The 25851-nt window shown below is 51.9% G+C and overlaps 1 protein-coding gene across 1 annotated transcript in view; it reads left to right on the top strand.

Moving 5' to 3' along the window:
* Nucleotides 1–16257: 16257 nt before the first annotated feature.
* TMEM132C (transmembrane protein 132C) overlaps nt 16258–25851 on the top strand; it is a 307760-nt gene continuing 298166 nt past the window's right edge. The window contains exon 1 of the mRNA XM_086681440.1: nt 16258–16551. Coding sequence (XP_086537566.1) covers nt 16467–16551 — 85 coding nt within the window. The 5' untranslated portion in view covers nt 16258–16466. The remainder of the gene's footprint in view (nt 16552–25851) is intronic.

Genomic DNA, 25851 nt, shown 5'->3' with positions numbered 1-25851 from the left:
GAAATCAAGCCGCTGGTCGGGCTGGACTGTCGTCTGGAGGCTCCGGACAATTACCAGCTTGCAAAATCACTCAGATCACCGGAATCCACTTCTGTGTGGTCGGGGGGGGGGGGGGGGGGACCAGAGTCTCCTCCAGGAACCACCCACCCTCAGCCCCTAGAGATGGCCCACATTCGATTAAATGATAACCTCTGTTTGATTAATCCAAAGTCAACCGACTAGTAACCTTGCTTACTTCTACAGAATTCCATTTACTTTGTAAATATAATCCCAGGCAGATACTATGGTGACATTATCTGGGATTAGGGCAGGAAATCTTGGGGTACTATCTCAGAATACTGTCTACCACAGACGAAGAAGGCCTTCTGCCTTCCCCCCCCCCTTCCTCCCACCTGGAACACAAACATAATACCGAGAGGCACAGCAGCCATTTTGCGACCATGAGGCAGCCAAGTGCCAATGACGGTGGCAGAAAAATAGAACCTGCTCGCTGAGACAAAATCGAGCGACTGCACAGTCTGGGATCTCTACTCCTTATAAAACACTACAAATAAACTCATCCGCGGGAGCTACCATTCACTAAGTGTTAGGTTAATCCTCCCAAACACAGGCCTGTCCACGCCTCGCCCTTTCTGCTTTCCACCGGTGACCTAAGCCACCCCAGCTCACACACGTTTTCTCGAGCAGGGATGGAGTAGATGGCGACAGCAATGTCCAGACCCACTTCTTCATTCCTCCTGGGCTCCGGTGTTCTCGGTGTGCAGCACATGGCCTGGGGGAGAGAGCAGAGCCTCCTTCTCCAGCTGCTGGAGCTGCAGTCCAGCCCGTGTGACAGACCCAGGCTCTGCCCCCCTCCTCTGCCCTCCCACTGCACATCCGCATTCAGAGCAGCACCTCACAGAGCAAATTGCATCATCTTGTTCCATCCGTACGCTGGCACGGGGCCTAACGAGGTCAGACAGGTAATGGAATTCTCTTACGCTCCTGAGCTCTCTGGGTAAAAGGGAGCTCCGTCCGATTTCTAGCTCAGAGAGCAGCCTCGGCATGTTGGCTCCACAAAAACACCTGCTCTTGCCATCGGAGTAAGCACTTCCACCTTTGGGTTTGTTTGTATGATCAAATAGGAATCTTCGGTCTTGATCGAGCCTGTGACCTGACACTTCTGAAGACCTGCCCTGCCCCGCAGTGTCGGGGGGAAATGGCTTCTAAGGGGCTGGAGTCTTCGAGTTACTCTCCTTTACCTATGAGAACGGAAGCTACCAACTGCCCTGCAGCCCCAAGACAAGCCCCTGAAGCCGAGTATGTGGTCGGCCGTCTTTGGAGGACTGTGGTGATTTCCACGCGACCCTGTCTAGATTTGTGGCGAGGTGTCTCGGCCATCATTAACGGGAACTGAGCGAATCAACGGAGATCGAGTCTAAGATCCAGGCAGGTTAAGCCTCCACCTGTAACTTCTCGTGTGTTCCCAGGAAAGGGCCCTTTCTAATTATGAGAAGACAAAAGGCAATGAAGCCTTCTTCCAAAAACACCCAGAAAATACCTCTCATTCACCTGATCAAGTGAGTGGAGCCATGAGTCGCAGATCTCCGGCTTCAGAATCGTGTCGTGTGGCAACACGGGCGGGACGGCTGGACGACCCGATTGAATCCAGTGCTGGCGAGAGATTACGAGACCGAGGCAAATTTCTGAGAAAGAAACCGGTGGATGCTGGGCGGGCTGACTGCTCTTTGCTTCCCTGGTGGCCGACTGTGGGCGCAGTGACCCAGCCGGCTTGCTGCAGGGTCGGAGCTTGGCACGGCCGTCAGGGGCCTGGCCAGATGTTGAAGAACTCTGCAGGCTTAATTCTCTGTTCGTGCCAGACATCTTGCGTTTATGGTGGTGTCCAGATGCGGAAAAACAGCGCGACTCTGATTAAAGCTGAAAATGTCTGCGGTGTGTAAGACTTTCGCCCACGGAGGCCTGAGAGAGGGCGATTCCTCTTCCTCCGCCCATGAGAGGGGGAAATGGCAAAGTCACAGGCACTGACTGGTGAGACCTTTATGGACCATGGGTACAAGCCCCAAGTGGAAAACATTGGGCACCTGGGGCGCGTGGTGCTGGCTGTTAAACCTCGACCCTTAGGGAACAGAGCCAGGGGCCAGGACGGGCCCCCACACCAGCTGCACTTAATGCAGGGCACCTGCAGGTATCAGCCAATCAGGACGAGGCCCTTCTGACCAATCAGGAAGAGGCACTTTTTTCCCCCCTCCCTCATTAGCATATTGGTCGGAGTGGGACCACCTGACCAGTTTCCCTACAGGGAGCCCAGCCTAACTACTCTGTTAGTGCCGTGTCCCCCTTGAGCTCGAGCCCTGGCCCCAATAAAGCCTTGTCTGTGCCCTTTTGGGGGGTCTGGCCTGGTTTCTATCATTGTGGGCCCAAGAGCCCGACTTTGGTTACCCTGGGATATGGGCAGTCAAGGTCCAGCTGTGTGATCTTGGGCAAGTGACTAACCCTCTCTGGGCCTTCATTGTGTCAACTGTCACCTGGGACAGCTAATCACATTGGGCAGGACTGCCATGCAGGATGAGGTGAGACTGTTGAAGTGGCCCAGAGTAGGGGTGCCTGGGTGGCTCAGTCGGTTAAGTTTCAGACTACGGCTCGGGTCACAATCTCACGGTTCAGGTCATGATCTCACAGATTCATGAGTTCGAACCCTGCGTCGGGCTCTGTGCTGACAGCTCAGAGCCTGGAGTCTGCTTCGGGTTCTGTGTCTCCCTCTCTTTCTGCCCCTCCCCTGCTGGTGCTCCGTCTCTCTCTGTCTCAGAGATAACCTTTAAAAAATTTGAATGGTCCAGAGCATACAAGGGCTGGACCCTTTCCCTCTTCCTCCATGCACGTAATGGCCATGCCAGCTTTGCTGCTGGGACACCTACTTCTCTAATCCTGTAGGCCCAAATAAACCAAAGCACAGGAAATTAAATTTCAGAGGCCACAAGGCCTGTGAGATTGTCTCACTCACAGATGCAAGCTGGAGAAATCAAGTGATACCTCTGCAAGGTCACTGCCTGATTGCAGCAGAGCAAGGTAAAGTTCCTGCATCCTTCCCTGGGCCGCGTACAGCCTTGGAAACCCCACCTGACATGACTTACGTGACACTGGGATTTATTATCTCGTTAACAGCAGGGCATCCGAGCCAGGATGGGTTCATTTATGAATGTGACATCTCGCCCTGTTTGGACACTGCCATCCAGGAAGCCAGCTTTGTCCTCGGGCCAGCTCCGTCATGATGACACGTTCAAGATGTCACCTCCACCACCGCTGTGCTTGTGGGAAGAAGGGTCACCCGGGATCCTCACGCAAAAGAGCAGTGGAAGTGTGATGTGTGAGGGGATCGTGGGGGTGTGGGGTAGGTCGCCTGAGTCATGAGCTCCTATCCTAACCTTTGCCTACCCTGCATCCTAGTCACGCAGTGGAGGACCCGGGATTTGGTTTTGTTTTTTTTTTTTAATTTTTTTTTCAACGTTTTTTATTTATTTTTGGGACAGAGAGAAACAGAGCATGAACGGGGGAGGGGCAGAGAGAGAGGGAGACACAGCATCGGAAACAGGCTCCAGGCTCTGAGCCATCAGCCCAGAGCCCGACGCAGGGCTTGAACTCCCGGACCGCGAGATCGTGACCTGGCTGAAGTCGGACGCTTAACCGACTGCGCCACCCAGGCGCCCCGGGATTTGGTTTTTAATAGAAAAGGGGGGAAAAGCCAATGCAGAGAGTCTCTGAGCCCATCAAATAAAGTGTGTAAGACAAGCACACGAGGAAAGGTTAAAAGGACCCACCTGCATCGAGGACACAGGTCATGCAATGATCTCTAGGGGCCAGTGGCTTTCCCACCCTTTATTTTTTAATTTTTTTTTAATGTTTATTTACTTTTGAGACAGAGAGAGACAGAGTGCGAGCGAGGGAGGGGCAGAGAGAGAGGGAGACGCAGAATCCAACAGAGCCCGACACGGGGCTCGAACTCACAGACTGTGAGATCATGACCTGAGCCCAAGTCGGACACTCAACCGACTGAGCCACCCAGGCGCCCCTTTCCCACCCTTTAAAGACAGCATATTTTTACCCAAAGGCTGCACAGTTTATCCTAATGTCGAGCAAACATTTATAGTTGTAAGGAAATAAAAAAAGGCTTTTCTTTTGAAAAAGTTTCACAAGATGCCCCAATTCATTCCAAGTGCTGTGATTTGCTCCGTGTACTTTTCCATGACGTCAACTGGCCTGCCAGCCATGGCCGGCCCCCCAGGGGACTGCGGGAGCCCCTGCGGGCTGGGGCGCTGGGGCGGCTGGGGGATCTGACCAGCAGGTGCACTTGCCTTTTGAGTGACTCCGCAGGCACATTTGAAATGTAAACCAGCATGTTAACTAATTTGAATTTAAATAAATACATTTTTAAAAATATAGAAAGTTAAGTGAACAATTTCAGGAGCAAGAAGACGACAATTCCTTTTCTTGCTTTTTTTTTTTTTTTTTTTTTTTTTTTTTTTTTTTTTTTAACTGAAATGCGTAGGGAGTGGGTAATTGCTGGGGAAGGTTTACAGCAGAGGCAAAGCCCATCCTGGGAAGCTTAGGACCCCAAAAGAAGGGAACAGAGACACGGCCCCCTGGGCATTGGTGGCCATGTCACTCCCCGGCCCTGGTCTCCGTCACAGCGTCTGGGCTGGTGCAAGCTGAGATAGGACACTTTTATTTTCTTTAAAGCTCTACTGTGTCTTTCTTTCCATAAGGCTAAGAAGTCCTATTAATGTGAAGCATCACCACCATGTGCTTCTCTGTGGTAAGGCCTAATAAACCATCTCATATCGAGGGGCTAAAGATTTATTGCTTTCAACGTTTATTTATTTTTTGGGACAGAGAGAGACAGAGCATGAACGGGGGAGGGGCAGAGAGAGAGGGAGACACAGAATCGGAAACAGGCTCCAGGCTCCGAGCCATCAGCCCAGAGCCTGACGCGGGGCTCGAACTCACGGACCGCGAGATCGTGACCTGGCTGAAGTCGGACGCTTAACCGACTGCGCCACCCAGGCGCCCCTAGATTTATTGCTTTCAAAGACATTTTATTTGCAGAGCAAAATGAAGCCTCTCTTAGGCGATTCTGCACCTATCGATGAGTATTTCAGTGGGGCTCTCAAAAGGAGGGAGGGGAGGCACTCGTTAGGGTACCTGGCGACCCCTTCCGGGACGATTGTGCCTCTCCACCAGGACACGGTGGGATTTAGCAGGACCTTTTCAACGTGGGGGCGTTTGTGCACACCGCGCGTGGTGCCCTGCCCACTGAGTTTGGTACAGCAATGCCTCCGGCCCTTGTCGCCCCAGCGACAAGCACACTCACCCCACAATTTCCAAGTGCCCCCACTTGAAAGCAGAAAGGGCCAGGCCTGGTGTATCAAGGGCGGGGGGAGAATGGGGGTGAAGGAGGACTGGAGAGGGAGGGCGGAGGAATGTATTCCAGGTTCTAGCAGAGGCTAAGACCAGCCCCCCGGCTGCTCTTCCTAAGGCTGGTAACACAGGATAATTTTTTCCCCGTTTTTGTGGGCGTTTGCCAACTTCAGCCAAGTGGCCTGACAAACGCAGAAGGAGAAGTGATTAATAACCATTTTTGCAATAAAGGAATGCATGAGTGACTGCCTTCATCGTGTCCTGCGAGTCACAGGAGGCTGCCCGATTTATTAATGGAGAATTCTCACCGTGGCGCCGTAATAAATATCACCGCACGCCGCTAGACGAAAGAAGGCGCCCGCTGGTCTCCCGGGTGCTGACCGTGGAGAGGCAGCCTGTTAAAAGGCAGTGCTGTGCACACTCCCATCTCCACCCGGAGCCCATGAGAGAACGCCCACCGGAGCAGGAGATGCGAGGCCGAAATCCGGAGTGGGGCGACAGCCAGGTCTACGCGACGCTGCCCCCTGCCCTGCCTGGCTCGGCGCGCCTGTGCCTCCTCCTGCCGTTCTGTCCTTCGCATCCTTTTAGAACTTAGAACAGTCCTTCTCATGTGAAATTATAACAGCAACGGATCGTCATGTATAACTTGCTGAATATTTAAAATCTATTTAATTGGGGGAAAAAATTGGCACCACTGGCACGCTCCCAGGAGGACACTTTCGGATGACGATTTTGCTCACCCGGCATTCATTTTCCTTCTGTTAACAGCACCCCGGTTTCCTTTGGGCTAACGCACATCCTGCCTTCTCAGTGGGCGTGGTTTATGCTGGGCTAATTTCCCAGTCTCAGGGGCAGGGGCGTGGCCTAGACCTGGCCAATCAGGGCTCAGCTCCCGATGGACCGCAGTGATTGGATCAGAATGAACAGGTGCTCACAGCCGCAACCAATGAGGTGCAGCCCCGGGCCTTGGGGTTCCGTTACTAGGCAAGAGAATGTGCTTCTCTCCCAGGGGCCGAGCTGGCGAGCCATGCACCTGTAAGCCCCGGGATTGTCACTCTATGTGGTCCCTGTATCTGAGGACGCTTGGTTCAAGGGCACAGAGACCACCACATAGGACTGGGAGTGAGCACAGCTTCTAGGCCCCACCTTGACTGGGGGGACAGAGTTGAGGAGCCTCTGTGCTATCTTCTGTGTGGTCAGCCTCACTAGAGGCCTCCTGGCAGTCCTGTTTCCCTCTCTTCATTTAGGGGCTGATCATCTTTTTCTGACCAGTTGCTGTGCCCACACCAAGACTTCCGGAAGCATCTCTCGGTTTCCCTATCCAGGTACAATGGGAACAGTCGAGGTAGGTCAACCCACCTTCTCTGGGCCATTCAGCTGCTCTACCAGTGACCTTCTCATGCTCAGATTTAAATTAATGCTCTTTCCTCTTGTACCGTAGCAGCTTCTAAGTTCCACCGGACCACTAAAAGAACCACACGGATGTTTATTGTTGAGGCAATAGACACATGCTTTACCTTGACATCCATACCTGTATTGGGATAGAATAACAAGTACCACTACTACCAGTGTTGAGATTTTGAGCATTTACTACGTGCTGGTCACTGTGTTTCATGGTTCACACCTACAGTGTCATATAATCTATACTGCCACACTATGGTGACGGCATTATTAATATTCTATATCATGGATGAGCAAATTGTGACTCTGGGAGACTAAGTAATTTGGAGGAGAAGTGAGCCTAATATACAAAAGGAAACAAAGTCAGTAGAGAGAGATAAATCAGATACATGGCTCTTTCATTGACCCTGGATTCAGCCATACCTGAAGCTGCCTGCATCCCTGAACTCCCCATTTGCAGATAAATGTTTCTTTCTGCTTTCAGGTATTGCAAAGAGTTCTCACTACTAAAATCAACTTGAAAGGTAAGTGCAGTTATCCTTATTTTAGCAATTTTCGAAAAAATTTTTAAATGTTTATTTATTTTGAGGGAGAGAGAGAGACACAGAGTGAGTGGGGGAGGGGCAGAGAGAGAGGGAGACACAGAATCCGAAGCAGGCTCCAGGCTTCCAGCTGTCAGCACAGAGCCCCAATGCAGGGCTTGAACTTATGAACTGGGAGATCATGACCCGAACCGAAGTCGGATGCTTAACCGACCTAGCCACCCAGGTGCCCCTTATTTTAGCAATTTTTAAAAATGAGGTTGAGCAGTGAAGTCACTGACCTAGGGCTCCATGAAATGGATTATTTCTATTTTGCTGAGCATGAAATCTGCATTTCTGATACAACACCTGGTACTCACCTTTGGCAGAAATGGGAAGGAGGAAAGATGGAAAGAAGGAAAGAAGAAAAACCCTTCACAGTTAAGAGATGGAAAAGGCAGGGTTTTAACTGAAGTTCACTTGCCACTATGGGCATTCACAATATATAGTATCAGGGCACCTGGGTGGCTCAGTCAGTTGAGCATCTGGCTTCGGCTCAGGTCATGATCTCATGGTTTGTGAGTTCAAGCCCCACCTCAGGCTCTGTGCTGACAGCTCAGAGCCTGGAGCCTGCTTCAGATATTCTCTCTCTCTCTCTCTCTCTCTGCCCCTACCCTCCCCCCAAAATAAATAAATATTTTTTTAATTAAAAAATATTATCCCTCTGTTTGAAAGTATGCACCCCATAGTTTTTCCTCTGGACCCTACGATTACTTTCTCTTAGTTATAAGAATGCCGAACACTTACTAGCTTCCCTGGTGCTAAATAACCAGCCACTTTACTCCTTGTTTCAGCTGAGGAATGAGCAAGACACAGGAACCATTCTAGATACTTTCAACTCACTTGTCTGATGCAGGAATGAGCACTAAGAAAAATCATGGAATGCCCGAAGGAGGGGTTTTAGGCGCTGTTTCCACATTTTCCTGCCTTTTGAGTTTCAAATAATTATGGATTATTGTCTGTGCATGGTGATTGTTATGCTGCGGGACTTTTGAATTCTGTGGAGACTCTGGATTCTGTTATATTCCTCAGAAAAGTGTCGACTTTTTCACTTTGGCCATCAACTCGGTCAGATTAAAAAGCCGTGTCTTGGGCTGCAGCTCAGATAAGTTCAGTTCTTTTTTCCTCCATGCATACGGGGTCCATGCGTCTCCCAAAATTGTGTGCAGAGTTTATACACAGAATCTGAGATCTTCCCTTCTGGCCATGCCTGTTGCTAGGCTCGTCCTGTCTACTTTCCAGTGACTGTGATTGTTCCAAACTCTGTGCTCTGTTCTTCAGACTACAAAGAATGGGTTCTACAGGTACGTCTGTTATCTTGAGTGGCAAGGACGGTGACCTGTCCTGGGGTGGGGGGCGGGGGAAGCCACAGAAACAGGCTGTTTTCTCCATGCCTTTTTTCTTCTTCCGAGGGTCAGCTCCCTTCTGGAATCTGCCTGCCTTGCCTCCCTGCCTCCCTGCCCCCCTTCACTCTTCAGAGCCCTCAGGAAGTCTGTTTTGCTCATTTGTTCATACTTCTCTTTTAGTTGTGGATTTTCTTCAGAATCCGGAGTCGTTAGCAGATTCTGGGGACAGACGCAGGAGTAGGCATTTACTCAAGCACAGCAGAAGCTGAACTCCCCTGTAGCGCCCCCCGAAGAGCTCCTCCCGCATCGCCCTGCTCTGGAGGCTGGACACTCCTGCCTCTCCCCCTCCTCTGCAAGGTGCAAGCTGCTCACTTGAAGCAGGCTGACAGCTGAGCTCGGTGCTTCACAGAACTGGTTAGTGACTTCTGCTTATCCTCCCACTCCCCCTTCTGGAATTTGGCGTCTCTAGCTTCTCCCGCAATGATATAAGGTCTCATTCCTGAAATAAGTTCCCTTTTCAGAGTGGCTCAGCTCCCCCCATCAAACCTTGATGGATCCTCCGAGCTCCATTAGAGAATACAAGGGCCACCTACGGGATTTATGCGTGATGCCTGGGGCAGCGATCCGGTAGGGAGAGAGCCCCACCCCTTCCTCCCGCCAGCCTTGCTCCTGGTCCTGGCCGGCCCAGCCTTTAATCTCTTAAGCTCCCGGAGACAGCTCCAAGGAGACTCTCCATGCCAGTCTCTTGAGCTCCATGAAGGGCAACTGCTTTACAGGGAACACCATGTACTGAAATCCTACAGAAGACCGGCCAGGACGCATCACACCTGTTACTCACAAGTCACAGGCAGAGCAGCCGTAGTGACCGATAGGGCCTCTCTCGAGAAGAAAGACATCGGTTTGCATAAAACGCTGCTGAATTGAATGATGCTAAAGATCTGTCTGCCACTTGGCTCAGACCCAGAAATCTGAGCTTGTTTTTCTCTCTGCCAGCAGCAAATGCCAGTGAGCGCCACCAGGGGGCACTGTTGACTCTATAACCACTTGCAGCCAGCGCCTGGGGTAGGGAGATCTATTCGTCACATAAATTAACGCAATTGGCACTGCTTTGTTCCAACTGTCAAAACAACACAACTCTGGCAGTTTTCCATTCGAAGCTCAATCTTTTTTTTTAACGGGCCATCAGAGAGTTTTAAGGGGAGTCGAGAACAGTGCCGTGGGTCTGGCTGCAAAGCTTCTGTAGTTACCTGGATTGTGTGAACCTGAGAAGAAGGGCGGTTGAAAGCAGCCGGTCACGCATAGCAGGTGACAGGCTAGATCTGTAATGACTCATTAGCGATGCCACAGCTTAGGATGCTGATCGCAGGAGGCCAAGAGGGGCTTTAAAAGGGAGATGAATATCACAGCTTACAGACTGGGTGGCATCTCACCGTGGTTGGATGAGTTTGAGTTGAATGATTCCCTATTAACGATTCAAAGTTTAGTTCCTACCAAGTAATGGCTATGGAATTGAGAACACAAGACCAAAGACTTAGCGGGGACAGGATGAAATCAACAGAACGGCTGAACCCACCACAGCTAAGTGCCAGTGGTACTGGAGTTGCTTTGTTTCTTCTGGCTGTCAGAGAAGTGACATTTTCTGCGCCTTGCTCGCGGGCTAGCCTACGTTCTGTCTTGTTCTTCCTTCCACGAAGACTCTACCCTCCTGTCTTGCCCATAATCTCTCCACCCAACGAGGGGCTCGAACTCGCCACCCCGGGATCAAGAATTACACGCCGCACCGACTAAGCCGGCCGGCCGGGCTCTCTCATCATCCCTGAAGCCAGCAATGGAGCATCACTTCCTCGAAGCCATGACTTAGAATACGTCCCATGAAGGACGTGTTCTGCTCCTTCTTGGGTTCTGGGAGAGTGGCCAGGGGGAGAAAGACCTCGCCGAGGGGGGACATTTAAAAAGAGAGGGAAATTATTAAGGGGCCCTCGGGGAGGAAAAACAGCAAGTGTAAAGTCTCTGAAGGGAGCATGAGCAGAGCAGAGGCAACAGAAGGTCCGTGCAAATGGAGTATAGGGAGGCAGTGAAACCATTCTGGCCTTCTCTGGGCTCTTCTCACATTGAATTTGCACCTCTTTTCTGATGCTCACTCAAGACCTCTGTTTGCACGTTACCTGAGGACAGATTCCTAGCCCAGTGCCCACCTGTGGTAGTCACGCAACAATTATTTATAGGGTCAAAGAAGGAAGAAGCCTGGGAACGGTTTTCCTCCTGCTGCAAGACCTGATAATCCAGAAGGAGCAAGGGCGCTGCTGAGATCAGGAATCTGAATGCCTGGTGTCTCAGGGAGGACAGGTTATGTTTTGATACAGTTATCAAATCACCCCAAAATGTCAGCAGCTTAAAACAGCAAACATCCACGTCTCATTCAATATTGTTGTGACCACTGCTGGTTGGCAGGGAACTCTGCTCATGCGTTCAGGGCCCCGGGTGACAGAGCAGCCGCCACCTTGGCCAAAGCCAGTCCCCGTGTCCATCCCCTTTGACTTTTGAGTTTAGCGAGCGGTCGGTATAAAGTATCGGTCCTCAACCGATGGCATAACAAGCCCTCCAATCGCATGGTTCTTCTGGAATGATGCGATACACTGAATGTGTTGTGATTACTTTTGTGTTGAGACACAAGAAAGAGTTTCACTTTGGTGAAATTTTCAGATAAAAAGTAGTTGGAAGAATATGACTTTGGATAATTATGTAGGGAGCACAGTGGAGTAATGACTTAGGGGAATTGGTCCTCCAAAGCTGGTCCCCTGATGCAGAGCCTCAGGGTGAGCTGGGGGCTTGTTGGAAATGCGGAGCGTAAGCCCCCCATCCTGATCTACTGAATCAGAATCAACGTTCTAACGAGTTCCCAAGGTAATGCATAAGCACAGTAAGGTCTGGGCATTGTTCAGAGGGATTCTCTAGCCGGACTGCTTGGATTCGAATCCCAGGTCTGCCAACAACCAGCTCTGTGACATTGACCAAGTTACTTCAACTGCGTGTCTCCATTTCTTTGTTCGATGGGGCTAATGACAATAGTAACGTCATCAGATTATTGTGAGGATTAAATGAGTCAGAGGATTTGTCAAAGAATTTAAAATAGTGCTGAGCACAAAATGAAAGATCTAGAAGTGTTAGGGATGATGATGGTGATGATGGCGATGATGATGCTACAAATACAGTTAAGGAAATGTCCGTGTGATTACTTCTATTTGTAACGTAATCTCAAACATGACTCAGTTCCTATACCACAAGGACCATTTGCTGACCTTGGACCCTGAGTTGAAAGGCAACGGGTAGAAAATCTCTGCGGGTCTTTAACACAACGACGAGAGTCTGGGAAGGCAGCAGGTGGCAGGAGGGATACAGGATAAGGGTCGGTGTGGACACTTGAGCATCCGTCTTAAAAGTTGTCCTCACAGGCCAACAGTCACCTGCGTTTTGCATCTTGGCTGACGTAGCGGGCCCGTGTTCCCTCCAGGGAAGATTAATCTCCACAGAGGCTGAGTGTGGGTAGAGACCAGGGCAGCACAGCCACACTGGTGGAAGTTACAAAGGAATACTTTTTTAGTGTTTGTTCAAAATAGAAAGGTCCAGCAAGGGAGACTTAACACAGGTTACCGAGACAGCCGGTGTAGAGAATGGGCAGACGTGAGCACACACCCGAACACAGGTCAGGGTAGCGAATGATTACAGACGGCCTAGATTCAAACCCGGGTCGACCACTTCCTAGCTGGGTGACCCTGACTGAGCCCAATAACCACTCTGACATCAGCTTCCTGGTCTGTAAAATGGGAGCATAAACGTACGTATCCATAGGTTGTCAACAGGATCCGTTGGCAATTAGCAAGCACCTAACAAACGTTATCGCCATTACTGTTACCATTATCGTTACTAGTATTGGCTAAGTGAGCTGAAGATAAAATGTGGGAAACTCAGCTTCCTCGTAGTAATCTATAGCTTTGCAATAGCTGCTCTCTGGACAGGGGTTCGTCTCTGTGCCCACACTCGCAGGGCTGGGAACACGGGACGGAGCAGGTCGGACATCTTCCCCCACGGGGCTGACATGGGACGGGGAAGCTGTGCATAGACAGATGGAGGTGGGAGGAAGGATGGGCTGTTTCTACACTCCACGTCCCCTACCCTGTTCCACCTTAGCCAGGTTGAGATCCTGGAGTTTGTCAGAAGAGAGAAGCCGAAGCTTATGGCTCTCACCGACGTCAAGCCCAATTTTAACTCAGAGTTGGGGGCTGCAAACCGGCCATGCCATTTCTGGGGCAGGTGGAGCGCTCATTCATCATTGAATGCCACCGCAGCCGCCTAGGAGCATGTGACTCCAGCTCCCGTCTGAGCCTCGGTAGCCCCATCTGTCCCAACGTGCCCCCACGACCTCTTACCCCCGTGTTTTCTACCTCTCCAACGGGTGTACTGGGTACTCAGTGGCCTGGGCCAAAGCCACGGGCTCTTGCTACTTTCCCATCACCCAAACTATCCACCCGTAGGACCTTCGCCACCATCTGAAGCAGGCGGCATTAACTGCTCTCCGTCTCCACAGCAGGACTCTGCCCCTAACTCCCAGGGTGAGCCTCCAACACCCGTGTGCCTTCAGCTGACTTAGTGAACTCCAGGCTTCCTCTGCTCTCTGTGTCCTTCAAGAGGCCACGGAAGGAAAAAATGGGACCCTTGGCTCTCCCACCTCCTGGCCTTTGCGCTTTGGGTTTCTCAGCCCGAAAAGCCCTCCTTGCAGAAACTGCTGTCTTATAGGATGGGTTTCTCTGCATATTTCTTTAGAGTCCGCTTCCTGCATTGTAAGATCCATGAGTGTAGGACCTTCATCTGTTTGGCTCAGTGCTAGAACCCCATATCTGGGCTTGAAAAATGGTGAGCAACAGACAGCTATTTGTTGAGTGAGTGAATAAAAGACCAAAGGACAGTAGTTCTCCCATTAGGGCTTAAATGAGATGATTGCTGTAAACATTAAGTAAAATGTCAGCACAGGGTGACAAATGCATGCCTTCCTCCCTCCCTCCCTTCCTTCTCTCTAATACCAAGTACTGTAGTAAGGACTTGACATTAGGACAACCATAGCTGCCTCATGAGGCCAACACATAGCCCTTACCTTCCTTGTTCTTGGTGTATGTATAATACTTCTAGGTCCCCCATCTAGAGGCAGACCTTACGGGAAACACTTGAGCCAACTTCAAGAATTGCATCCCTCGTTTGACATGATACTAAAGATTTGGAACGTAAGCACGAACAACATAAAATCTGAAGTTACCTCTTTGACTTAGGAACCCCAGGCACATGTGGAGGCAGAAGGTTTCCTCTTTCCAATAGCTCTTGTGTCGTATAAATCATGTTAATTGTCTCCATGTGCCCGCAGCCCACAGGGAGTTTCGCAACAGCCTTTGAGGGGATTAGTGGTCTCTGGTGTTTGCTATGAAATTCAGAAACGCATCTGGAAGCAATTGAAGTTAAGGAATTAATGATTTGGGGGTTAAATAATACATGCCTTAAACAAAATAAATACAGGAAACTGTTAGCCTGAATGTCTAAATTCTCACCTCCATTGGGGGGGGGGGGATTTTCCTAAAAAGAAAGAAAAAAAAAAAGGTAACCTGACCGCATCCTCCTTTTTTGTTTGTTCAGTTTTGTGTGCAAGTTTGTTTGATGTTTAGAAGGTCACAGGGCAGACGAAGTGCAGAGGGGCAGGGGACTGTGGAGGGCATAATTTGGGGTTTTTTGTTCCTATTATCAGACAGGAGGGAGAGAGGATCCTAACCCCTCAGTCAGGAATAATAGAGAAGTTGTATCTCTCACCGAGGCTGGAAACATTTAAATGAAAAATATTTCTTCTCCAGTGACTTTAGGCTAACAAATAAAAATGTGAAGGAAATGTGTTTTCCATTTTAGGGGCCCGAGTCTACTTTATGAGTGCTTCCCAAGGTTTGTCTACACTAGCGGAATGAACTGGAGAATTGGGCAATTATCAGCATAATCCACTTAAGAAACGAAGCCTCTGCCACCCAGGCCTCCCCAGGCCTGGCTGCTTTTTCCTGCCGCCTAGCCGTCTCCCCACGACAGGCATGTGGAGGGGCTGAGAAAAACCGTGAGCGCTCTTCCCTTGAAAAGCCAGTCCCGGGTCCCAGCCACGCTGGCTGGGAGAAGAAAGGGCCCCCGAGCTGGGAGTGCGCTCCAAGCCTTCACCACGCGACACCCCTGGTTTCTCCTGGAGCCAGGCACCTGCTCCTCTGTGACTGAGCCCGGTCAGGAGAAATGGGTCTGCGGCTGCTACGATCGTTTCTCTTCGTTCCATCAAATATTTTTCTTTTCCTCTTATTTGAAATTCATTCCAGGCTCTGGTGGCCAGGCAGGATGGTGACACATGGCACAGTCAGGCTTCTTTTCCGAGGCTGGGGTGAGCCAGCCCAGGTGAGAGCAGGCCCGCTGAGCCCAGACACCGATCCCAGGGGACCGCAAGGCGCGGCTGGGGAGGGCTGGGCCTCCCGGGGAAGCTTCTGGGCTCCTGATGCATCGCGAGATGGAGTTGGGGTCCCGCCTGCAGATCGTTCAGCGCCCCCCGCCCCCCGTCGCGGTCCCCGAGAACCAGTAACCGCACGGGCAAGCCCAGGCAAGCGGCCGCGATGCCCGCGCGCAGGGAGAGCAGCGCTGCATGAGTAGGGTGGTGGCGGGGGTGGGGGGGGGGGGGAGAAGAGAGGTGCACATCTTCCTCGTCTGAACCTCAGGTCTCTAGCCACTGCAGGATCAGGTCTGGCAAGGAGAGGGGAGCGTCCCCGCCTCCCTCCCTCCCCCTCGTCCTCCGAAGAGTTAGTAAAACGCTCATTGGGGTGGGGGCGACGCGCACCAGTATGAAAGGATACACAGTGGGAAATGAGCCGCCCACCCCGGGGTTCCAGCCCCCCTCCCAGAGATACGGCACACAGACGCACACACATGTGCACACGCCTCTGTATCCTATGCACCCGGGTCCCCCCTTACACGGTGCCGCCCGTGGCTTTCCCCACTGAATGATCTGTCCAGAGCTTTCCGCAGCGAATGCACGAGACTTCCACTTCCAGATGTCCCCAGCTCTCAAGACAAAAAACATCCAGGGATGACCGGAAATCGAGGTGCAAGGCAGTGCCTACCCCTCGCCCCGCCGCGGCCTCGGGAGGGCGGCGCGGGGAAGGGTCCAGCTCCATCTTGAGGCGCGGGTCCCTGCGCCGAAGTCTCCGGGACGTGAGCCGCAGGGCGCGGGGGGCGGGCGGCCGCACGCGGGCGGAGCGGACCCCCGGGGGCGGCCCGAGCCCCGGCTCTCCGCGCTCGGGGTCTCCTCCCACCACCAGGGATCCCTCCCGCGCGCCCCTCCCCGCAGGGCGAGCTGGGCCCCGGCCCGGGGCGGGGCCGGGGGCGGGGCCGGGGGCGGGCCGGGGGTGGGCGGGCCCTGGGGTGGGCGGGGCAGGCGGCGGCTGCGGCGGCGGCTGGAGAAAAGTTGTCCCGGCCAGAGCGCGCGCGGCCGCGGGATCCGGAGCCGCCGCGTCGCCACGGCGGGGGCAGGCGCGACCACCGGATCCGCAGCCGGGCCGGCCGACTCGCAGCCGGGGGTCGCCCCGGGGCATGGGACAGCCGGCGGGGACGGCGGGCCGGCGCTGCGCCCCGGGCGGGCGGAGGGCGGCCTGAGCTGCCGGGACGCAGGATGCGCTCCGAGGGCGCGGCCCCCGGGCCGGTGGCGCCGCTGTGCGGGGCGCTCAGCCTGGTGCTCGGCGCGCTGCTGGGCAAAGGTAAGGCGGGGCGAGAAGTTCCCGGGTCTCGGTGAGCCGGGGCGGGGGGGAGCCGGAAGGCGGGGTGTCGCCGGGACCTTGGGGAGGGCTCTGGTCCCACCCGGAGCGCCTGTGCCGGGCGCCCAGCGGCCCTTGCCGAGCCGGGAGGACCCGGTTGGGCGCCGCGTGCGTGGGGTCTGGGCAAATTCCGCTGGTCGGCTCTATCCGGGTTCTGGGTGCTTCCCAGGGGTGAGGGGGGGCGTGGCTGGGGGGGCACTGTGGCCCCCAGGCCCGAATTCCGTGCGGACCTAACCCAGCCCCAGCAGTCACACTGTGGAGCGGGGAGCCTGCCTCGTTCCACCCCCCCCCCCCCCCCAGCCCTCCGGTCGGTCACACTGGGACAGGAGGTCCAGGAGGGCGGACCTGGTCCTTTGCGCCCCGGCCGTGGGGTCCCGAGAAGCGACCTCGACCCCCGGAGGAACGCGCGCTCTCCGCGCGCCGCTCGCGGGGGCCCCGGCGGGAGCCCGGCTTGGAGGCGGCGCTCCTGGGGCGTGCGGCAAGGTGGGGGGCGCGGCGGCGGCCCGGGACCCGGGCTTCCCGGCAGCGCGGTTCCCGGAGGCCGCGCGCCTCAGTCTCCTCATCTCGGCAATGGGGACGACGACCCTGCCCAAGGCTGGGGAGGCTGCGGCGAGCGAGTGCCGGGCGCGCAGAGGGCTCACGGAGGGTGCCGCTGCCACTGTCGTGGCGGTCGTGGGCGTGTGCGCTGGGGCCAGCGGCGGGAGCGGCGCGGAGAGCGGGGCCCGGGCCCGGAAGCGCCCTTCCCGGCCGGGCGCCGGCGCCGGGGCCGCGGGCGGGCGGGCGGGGACTGCGGCGCGCACATCGCTGTGCGGAGTCCCGGCTGCCGGGCCGGGCGCGGAAGAGGAGAGGGGCGCTCCCCTGCCGCCGGCGGCGCGCCGGGCGGGAGACCCGGGTCTCAGGGTGACACGGCGGTGGCACAGGCGTCCCTGCGCCTTCGCGCGGCGCCGCGGCCCGGGCCCGGCCGAGTGCAGCCCGAGGAGAATCCCGGCTCTCTCCCGGCCCAGGCTCTGCGGGCTGGGCCGCTAAGGCGTCGGGAGACACAAGTTGCCAACTGAGGTTAAAAAGTAGCATTTGCTTTTCCAAAGTGCTTAAGCACCAACCGAAATTCCAGAGAAATCTGCGTGCAGGTTCTGCAGGGCTGCAGGTTCCCAGGCGCACCACCTGGACAGAGTCGTTGTTTTCTCGAACAGTGTTCCTTTCTCCCAGAGCCCCAGGTAGACGGCAGTGTGCGCTCGCGCGCCAAGGGCTGGGGATACTTTTCTGTTTTATCTGGAAGAGCAAACATTCGGCATCTGGCGCCTTAATTCTGCTGTTATAGCTCTGGGTCCTATCATTTGTAGGATTCGGTTTCCCAACATGTAAAGTGGCCATTAAAAAAGAAATCCCTTCCCCAAATACTTCCCGGCGACTTTGGGATGGGAAAGCTGCTGGACGGATGATGGAGAGGAAGGTGGGGTCATTGTAAAGTGACCAAGGGGGTGAGAGCCCCTGATCAGGTTTACTCCCCGCCTCCGTAGAGGATGTAATCAGGCCAGAAGTCTGGGTGCTGAAGGTGCCTTGTAAAAGTAAGTTGTGGGCTTCTCCTAATTAAATCCCTTCTTTCCGCCCCCCCACCCCCCAATCTGGAGGATTCTAACTGTGATTTAGAAGAGGTACCCTTACAAATGCCCATGTAGAGGAAGCTAAGGGCAGAAATTTGGTGGGAAAGTGGGCCTGGGAGTTTTATTTTCAAAATGCTGTTTACACAGCAAGGGTTGGGGGGACTGAGACTACAGGGATGGAGATTTCCCACCTCTACCCACAGCTACCCCTCCCTGGCTTAGCACCACCTTGAGTTTCCTTTCCTTGCTTCCTTCTGCTTAACAGTTTTCAGCTGCGGTTTGGGGGCCTGCGGCCTGCAACTCATCCCCTGTCAAATGTTTTTCATTGTTTCCCAGGACCGAAAGCAGCACGGCAGCTCTCTTCTGATGCCTCCCCAAAGAAAAAGTGAGATTTCTTCTAGAGAGGAAAGTGTCCCCACCCTCATTTAAATCTGTGCTGGCTGGGTGGGGGGGGGGGGGGGGGGAGCCTTCTCTGACTCTTCCTGCCGGAGGATTTAAGTGCTGATTTCTAGAATCCTTGAAACCACTGATCAATGTTTATTACCAATTGTACGTTTATTTTCCACTGTGGATTTAAGTCTCTGCAAGTCTCAGGGTTCAGAGTAGAGTCCTTGTTCCTGGGAGGTTCTATAAATAGCCAGGACGAAAGAAGGGAGTCTTCCTAAGATTTAAGACCTAAGATGTAAGTAAGACTCGGGTAGGTGAGGGGAAGTGTCCTTCAGTTAGAGGTTGAGGAATTGACCCCAGATGAGGCAGCGGGAGGGGCCTCGGTGGGCTGAGAGGCTGCCCCAGAATGTACTCATGCTTCTTGGTCGCATACAGGACCCTGGGGAAGGTCACACGAGACCACAGCCTGTTCTGAAGTCTGTGGGGCCCGATGTGCTTCAAGATTCAGAAATACTGAGACCTTTGAAGAGCTGGCTGGCCAGAGGCATAGGGTCGCACACACCTATGGTATAGCACCCCCAGGCTGGGTGTGGGTTTGGACCCTGTAACTGCACACATTGGTAATTTCGCGTGGACTGTACAAGTACGTAAAGGAGGATAATACCCCAACTAGCCTCGCTTCGCTTTATTTAATTTATTGATGCGTGTAGTTACTTCTTCTAAAGATTTTAAGTCCTGTCTACACCCACCATAGGGCTCGAACTCACAACCCGCACGCCCTACCGTCTGAGCCAGCCGGGCGCCCTGAGGCTCACTTCGCTTTGGATCCACACTGGCCACCAAGTGAATTAAGACCAAACAAGCAGACCTTTTGGGATTTCGAGGTTCTTAAAATGTTTGTTTGTTTTGATTTATTTTTGAGACAGAGCGCGAGCAGGGGAGGGGCAGAGAGAGAGGGAGACACAGAATCCGAAGCGGGCTCCAGGCTCCAAGCTGTCAGCACAGAGCCCCATGTGGGGCTCGAGCTCACAAACCGTGAGATCACGACCTGAGCCGAAGTCTGACGATTAACCGACTGAGCCCCCTGGGTGCCCGGGTGTTGTTTTTTAGAAAGTGAGTGGGCTCCCCAGATTGGGAGAATTCATGATTAAAGCAGGATTTACAACTTCAACCTTGCGTGCACATTTCCATAGGCCTCCACTGTGCCAAAGCTTGACATAGGAGTGCCTCCCGGGTGGGCTGATTATTCACCTGCTTCCCCCCCCTTGCTGCCCTCCCCCCAGCCATTTGGGCCTCGGGCTCTTTCTTCTTCCTTTGTCTCACTGTTCACTGTTCGCTTAATCACAAGAGTGGCCAGCGTCAGGCAGAGAACTCAGAACTCTCAATTATATTAGTAGCTAACACCTCCATGAGCGGAGGTTAAAACAAAGCCTCTGCATGTATTAGATATTTCATACATCCATAGTCATGAGAAGCAAGGTTAATAAAAACGAGTCTTTGGTATATTAATTGGAGTGAAAGGGAGTATTACTGAATTAATGGAATAAATGGAAAGTCTGATGGATAGAATTTTTTTTATAGCAATCCACTTTGTTTAAAAGTCAGATTTATTAAGATATAATTTGCATACAGTAGAATTCACCCTTTTGAGTACAGTTATATGTTTTGACAAACCCGTGTACTCCTGCAAACACCGCCACTGTGATGGTGCAGAATATTTCCATCACTCCCCAAAATTCGTCTGTGCCCCGGGTGGCCTCCCCACAGCGCCTGGCAGCCGCTCGTCCCTTTTCTGTCCTTATAGGTCTGCCTTTTTCATAATTCCGTAAAAATGGGGTCATGAGGTGATGCAGCTTTCGAATCTTTTGCTTAGTATAGCGCACTGAATAAATATTCACCCACATCCAGTACAACAGGTTGTTCCTTCTGGATGGTACATGACATTCCGTCGGATACCTGGGTCACACTCGTTTATTTGTTTCCTACTTGAGGGACATTTGGATTACCCCTAGCTTTTGGTAATTATGCAAAGCGTCACTGTAAATACTCACAAGCAAGTTTTCACGCGGACGTAGTTTTTTATTCTCTTTGGGTACGTAACTGGAACTGGGATTGCCGGCTGTTACGTTAGTGGATGTGTAACTTTATCCCACTGCAAACTCTTTTCATACGTAGTGACATTTTGCATTCGCACCAGCAAGGTATGAGAGTCCCAGCTGATTTCTGTCTCCGTCACTGCTTACTGCTCACCATTTTGTTCTCTTTGATTTTTAATAGTTTTAGGAGGGGGCAGTGGTGTTTCTTTGAGGTGTCGGTTGTCAGCCTTATGACTAACGGTGTTCAGCATCCTTTGTGATCATTTGCTGTTTTCTGTTTTCTTCGGTGAAATGTCTCTTTCCGATCTCTGCCCATGTATGTTATTGGTTCTTGTTTTTCCCGTTAACCAATCTTGGAGGATACTTTTTATATTATGGTTGTGAGTCCTTTATCCGATACATGTTTACGGAGACCTTCTGCCAGTCTGTGTTTTTGGAAAAGCAAAGGTGTGTAATTTTAATGAAGTTTGCTCTGTTAATTTTACTCTTGGTAATTTGGTGTCACATTGAAGAAGTATTTGCCTAGCCCACGGTCACAGGGACGCTTCACATGTTCACCGTGTTGTTCAGGCACCTCCCATTCCTACTGACTTTAGTTTTTTCTTCCGTCAGTTACTCAGAGGAGTGTAGAGATCTCCAGCTCTGTTTTGCAGCTGTCTGTTTTTCATTAAAGTTCTGTCAGCTTTTCCTTCGTATATTTTGAAACACAGCTTTAGGTCCATACACACCTAGTATTGTTATGTCTTTGTGGTGAATTGACCTCTTTTTCATTATGTGATAGCCTTCTTTATCCTTGGAAAAGTGTTTTGAAGTCTGTTTCATCTGCTATTAACATAGGCACCCCAGCTTTCCTTTGATTAGTGTTTGCGCTTGTCAAATCTTTTTTTTTTTAATTTTTTTAATGTTTATTCTTGAGAGAGAGAGAGAGAGAGACAGACTGTGAGCAGGGGAGGGGCAGAGAGAGAGAGGGAGACAGAATCTGAAGCAGGCTCCAGACTCCAAGCTGTCAGCACAGAGCCTGATGTGGGACTTGAAGCCACTAACGTCAAGATCATGATCTGAGCCAAAGTTGGACACTTAACTGACTGAGCCCCCTGTAAAATCTTTTTTTTTAACTAATCTATTTATTTATTTATTTTTATAAGTGTTTATTCATTTTTGAGAGCGAGAACGTGAGTGGGGAAGGGGCAGAGAGGGAGAGGAACAGAGGATCTGAAGCGGGCTCCACGCTGACAGCAGTAAACCCAAGGTGGGGCTTGAACTCACGACCCATGAGGTCATGACCCGACCTGAAGTCAGACACTCACCCGACTGTGCCATCCAGGTGCCCCTGTGTCTTTATATTTAATGTTGTTTGTTGGGTTTTGCCTGTTCATTCCATCTGTTAATCTGTGTCTTTTAATCTTTGTGTTTAGACCGTTTATATTTAATGTGATTATTGATACGTTTGCATGGAAATCTGCCACCTTGCTCTTTGTTTTCTTTATAATCCACCTGTTCTTTACCTTTTTTTCTTATTTTTCTGCATGGTTTTGTATTGGATACATGTTTCATGATTCCATTTATGTCCATATTGGCTCACTAGTCCTACCTCTTTAAATTTTAGTCATTGCTGTAGGGTTTACAAAATACGTCTTTAATTCATCAAAGCCTACATTCACAATGTGTTATGCTGCTTTAAATGTTGTGTAAGAAACTTAAAACAGTGCACGTCCAATACTTTCTCCCTCTATGTATAATCCTTTTCAAGTGCATACATCTTACACCCTAGGAATCGCTAAGAGAATTTTCAGTTAGAGATTATTTGTATATACTTTGAGGAAGGATAAAAATCATGTTTCATCGGCTTGCCTTGGTTTCTGAGTGGGTACGTCTTATACCCTTGAAACAGTTTTCCCTGCGGGACTTTGTTCTGTCTCCTGCTTGTGTGCTGAGCTGCACAAAAGTGTTTAAACACCTTAGGGATTTAGAAGTTAACTGCCTTTAAGGAGAGAACAAAGGTGAAATACAACACAGCCAAGTCTGAATTAGCAAAATTTCCAGAACAGCGGTTCTAGATGCTCTCCTAGAGTGACTGATTCCTTGTCTTCTGCAGTGTGTACGTTCCTTTGCCACTGATTAAGGATGTTCTTAGTGGTAATGTTAGGCGTGTTTGGTTCACAATTGCAAATGTCTGCAATGCTAAGGCAATTCAAAGGGTCCGTATAGGAGACCATGCGTTCTCTGCATAAAATGCCTTTTCTTTCTTCCTCAGCACCCTTCCTGTTGTCAGCAACGTGCAGAACTATCACTTATGGATTAGGTAGGCAGGCTCAGTACCATAGAAGGAGAAGCTTAAGTTTGAGCCTTTGTTGTGTGATTTCCTAGATGCATTGGTCAGAAGCCTGTGTCAGCCACAGAAACATCTCAGGGCCGCCTGAGAAATAGGGATTTGGAGCGCATGATCCTGGAGGTAGAGGAGAAAGGAGCCGGTTTCCTACGGGTCAGAAATTGCCTTATTATAATTGATGTCTTGCCTCACGGTGCTGCCATCGTTTTATTCATTTTATCTCTGTGCTCCTGTGTTAGAATCTAGGGAGAAAGAAAGCCTAGAACCCTGGGCGAACTTTAGCATCACCTGGGGAGCTTTCAAAAATGCTAATCCCCAGGCCTTACCCGACACTGATTGAATGAGGATCTTTGGTAGCGGTGGACGAGGGGTGGGCATCGAGGCGGGGTTGGTCGTACTTAGTTTTCTGAAGCTGCTCTGGGGATTCCACGGTGTTTCCAGGATTGAGAAATGGTTGCCTAGGGTCCTGTCTGCGCAGAAAAAGTGAAGACCCTGTGATGGACACTTTCACCATTTTGTATTCAAGGGGAAAGGGTATTTCTCCCAGACGAAAAAGGAGGAGCTGTTACGCAAGGCGGTGGGATGGGCGCTGGATGCGAAATCAGCACCTGTCCATCCAGCCTCGGTTTCACGAGGTGGCAGTAATAACACCTGCTCTGCAGGATTATTGAGAATGTGGAGGGAACAGCGAGTGGGAGACCTTAGCCCCGGGCGTTAGTCTCCTGAGGCTGCTGTCACAAGTAACGCCAAACTGGGCAGCTCAGTGCGACAGAACCGTGTTCTCTCTCAGTTGCAGAGCCTGAAATCTGAAGTCTGGTGCCGGCGGGGGCGTGCTTTTCTGAAGACTCTGGGGGAGGACCCTTCTTTGTTCTGTCCGCTTTGCTGACCCCTGGTGCTCCCCGCCTGCACCTGGATCTCCCCAGCCTCTGCCTTCCACCTCACATAGCTTTCTCTGCATACCTCTTCCCTCTGCCTTACGAGGACACCTGTCACTGATTTCCGGCCCACTCTAACCCGGGGTGAAGTCGTCCTGAGATCTCGGACTGAATTACGTCTGAAAAGACCCATTTTGCAAATCAGGTCACGTTCACAGGTCCCATGTGCACACAGCTCTCGGTGGCCACCATTCCATCCATCATAGCCGGCGAGATCAGGCACGTAGAAAAAGCTCACTAGGGGCGCCTGGGTGGCTCCGTCGGTTAAGCGTCCGACTTCGGCTCAGGTCATGATCTCGCGGTTCGTGGGTTCGAGCCCCGCGTCGGGCTCTGCGCTGACGGCTCAGAGCCCGTAACCTGCTTCGGATTCTGTGTCTCCCTCTCTCTCTGCCCCATCCCCACTCATGCTCTGTCTCTCTCTGTCTCAAAAATAAATAAACATTTAAAAAAAAAAAAAGAAGAACGATAAAAGAAAAAGCTCACTAAACCATAGCTCTTAGGACATGCATAATTACCAAAGCCACAGAGAAGGGTAATCACACAACGTGATCCGATAGAAACTACCCGTGGGCATCATGTATAAGAAAGAACAGTGAGTGTGGCAATATCGGGGAACAGGAAACTCTGGTCAAGTGTGAAGGTGTCCACTCATGATCAGCCTAAACAGAGAGCTGGTGGTTTATATTCTGAGACCTCCCTTGACGTACTTCATGCTTAAATGCAGCTTGGATGTGATTCTGTCTGGCTTAGTCTCCTAATACCCGTGATACCTGCCTTCTCCCCTGGGTCCCCAGAGTATCAGAACCATCGAGAACAGCTCTCTCGTCTTTCCTAGGTGAAAGTTTTCACCCAGCTCTGCTGCGGACTTTTCGCCTTTCGTGTTCGGTGCCTCCCTCCGGCCCCTTAATTACAATGTCTGCTTTCCGCCGTGTTTCCTCACGGTCTCTGCAGACTCAGAAGCAGTAGACGTGTGGATATAACACTACCCACTTGGGCATATGGTGGTCGATGAGCAGCTCTTCGAGGCAATGAGGGATTCTCGTCTTCTCCAAATAAACAAAGGAAGTTTAAAGCAGGCACCCGCCATCCCCGCCACACACACAGAACAGAAGGCTACTTTTGCTCTAACCTTGGCGTTCCAGCGAAGTGATGATTTGAAGCCAAAAAAAAAAAAAAAAAAAAATCTAAACCTCACCCCATAAACAGGATGTGGTGCTGGGAGCAGCATCTCCAGTGGAAACAATGAGGTTGTGTTTGAAGCCCTCAGACAGGTTTTCCCGCCTCCCTGAGGGAGGTGGTCTTTGAAAACGCACCAAAATGCCCCAAATCCCTTGATCAGTCCTGACTCCCTTGGTTGCAAATAGTGAAAAACCCGACTTGCGCACATGGAATCAAAGCCACAGACTTTAAAAAAAGGAAAAGAAAAAAAAAGGCGGGTAGAATAAGTGATGTTGCTCAGGTGACTGAAAAGCCCGTGTGGGCTTCAGACACTGCTGGATCCAGGGGTCAGTTAGTGCCACCAGACATCGCTCTTGGCTGTCTGTTCTCTCCCATGCCCTCTGTGTTGGCTGCGTTTTTGGGTGGTCGTCGTTGTCACCAGGGGCCCTCCAGCTTCATGTCCTGTTCACAGAGCGTACTCACGAAAAAGAAAGTGGCAGGGCGCCTGGGGGGCTCAGTTCCTTGAGCATCTGACTTTGGCTCAGGTCATGATCTCGCGGTCCGTGAGTTCGAGCCCCGCGTCGGGCTCTGTGCTGACAGCTTGGAGCCTGGAGCCTGCTTCCGATTCTGGGTCTCCCTCTCTCTCTGCCCCTCCCCTGCTCACACTCTGTCTCTCTCTCTCTCTCAAAAGTAAACACACATTAAAAAAATAGAAGGACAGAAAGCGGCTTCCCAGG

The sequence above is a fragment of the Puma concolor genome, chromosome D3 (genome assembly GCF_028749965.1).
Source record: "Puma concolor isolate L17-30 chromosome D3, mPumCon1.1.hap2, whole genome shotgun sequence".
Classification (NCBI taxonomy): domain Eukaryota; kingdom Metazoa; phylum Chordata; class Mammalia; order Carnivora; family Felidae; genus Puma; species Puma concolor.
The sequence above is the reverse complement of the archived record's forward strand: the minus strand, read 5'-3'. Positions and strand labels throughout refer to the sequence as shown.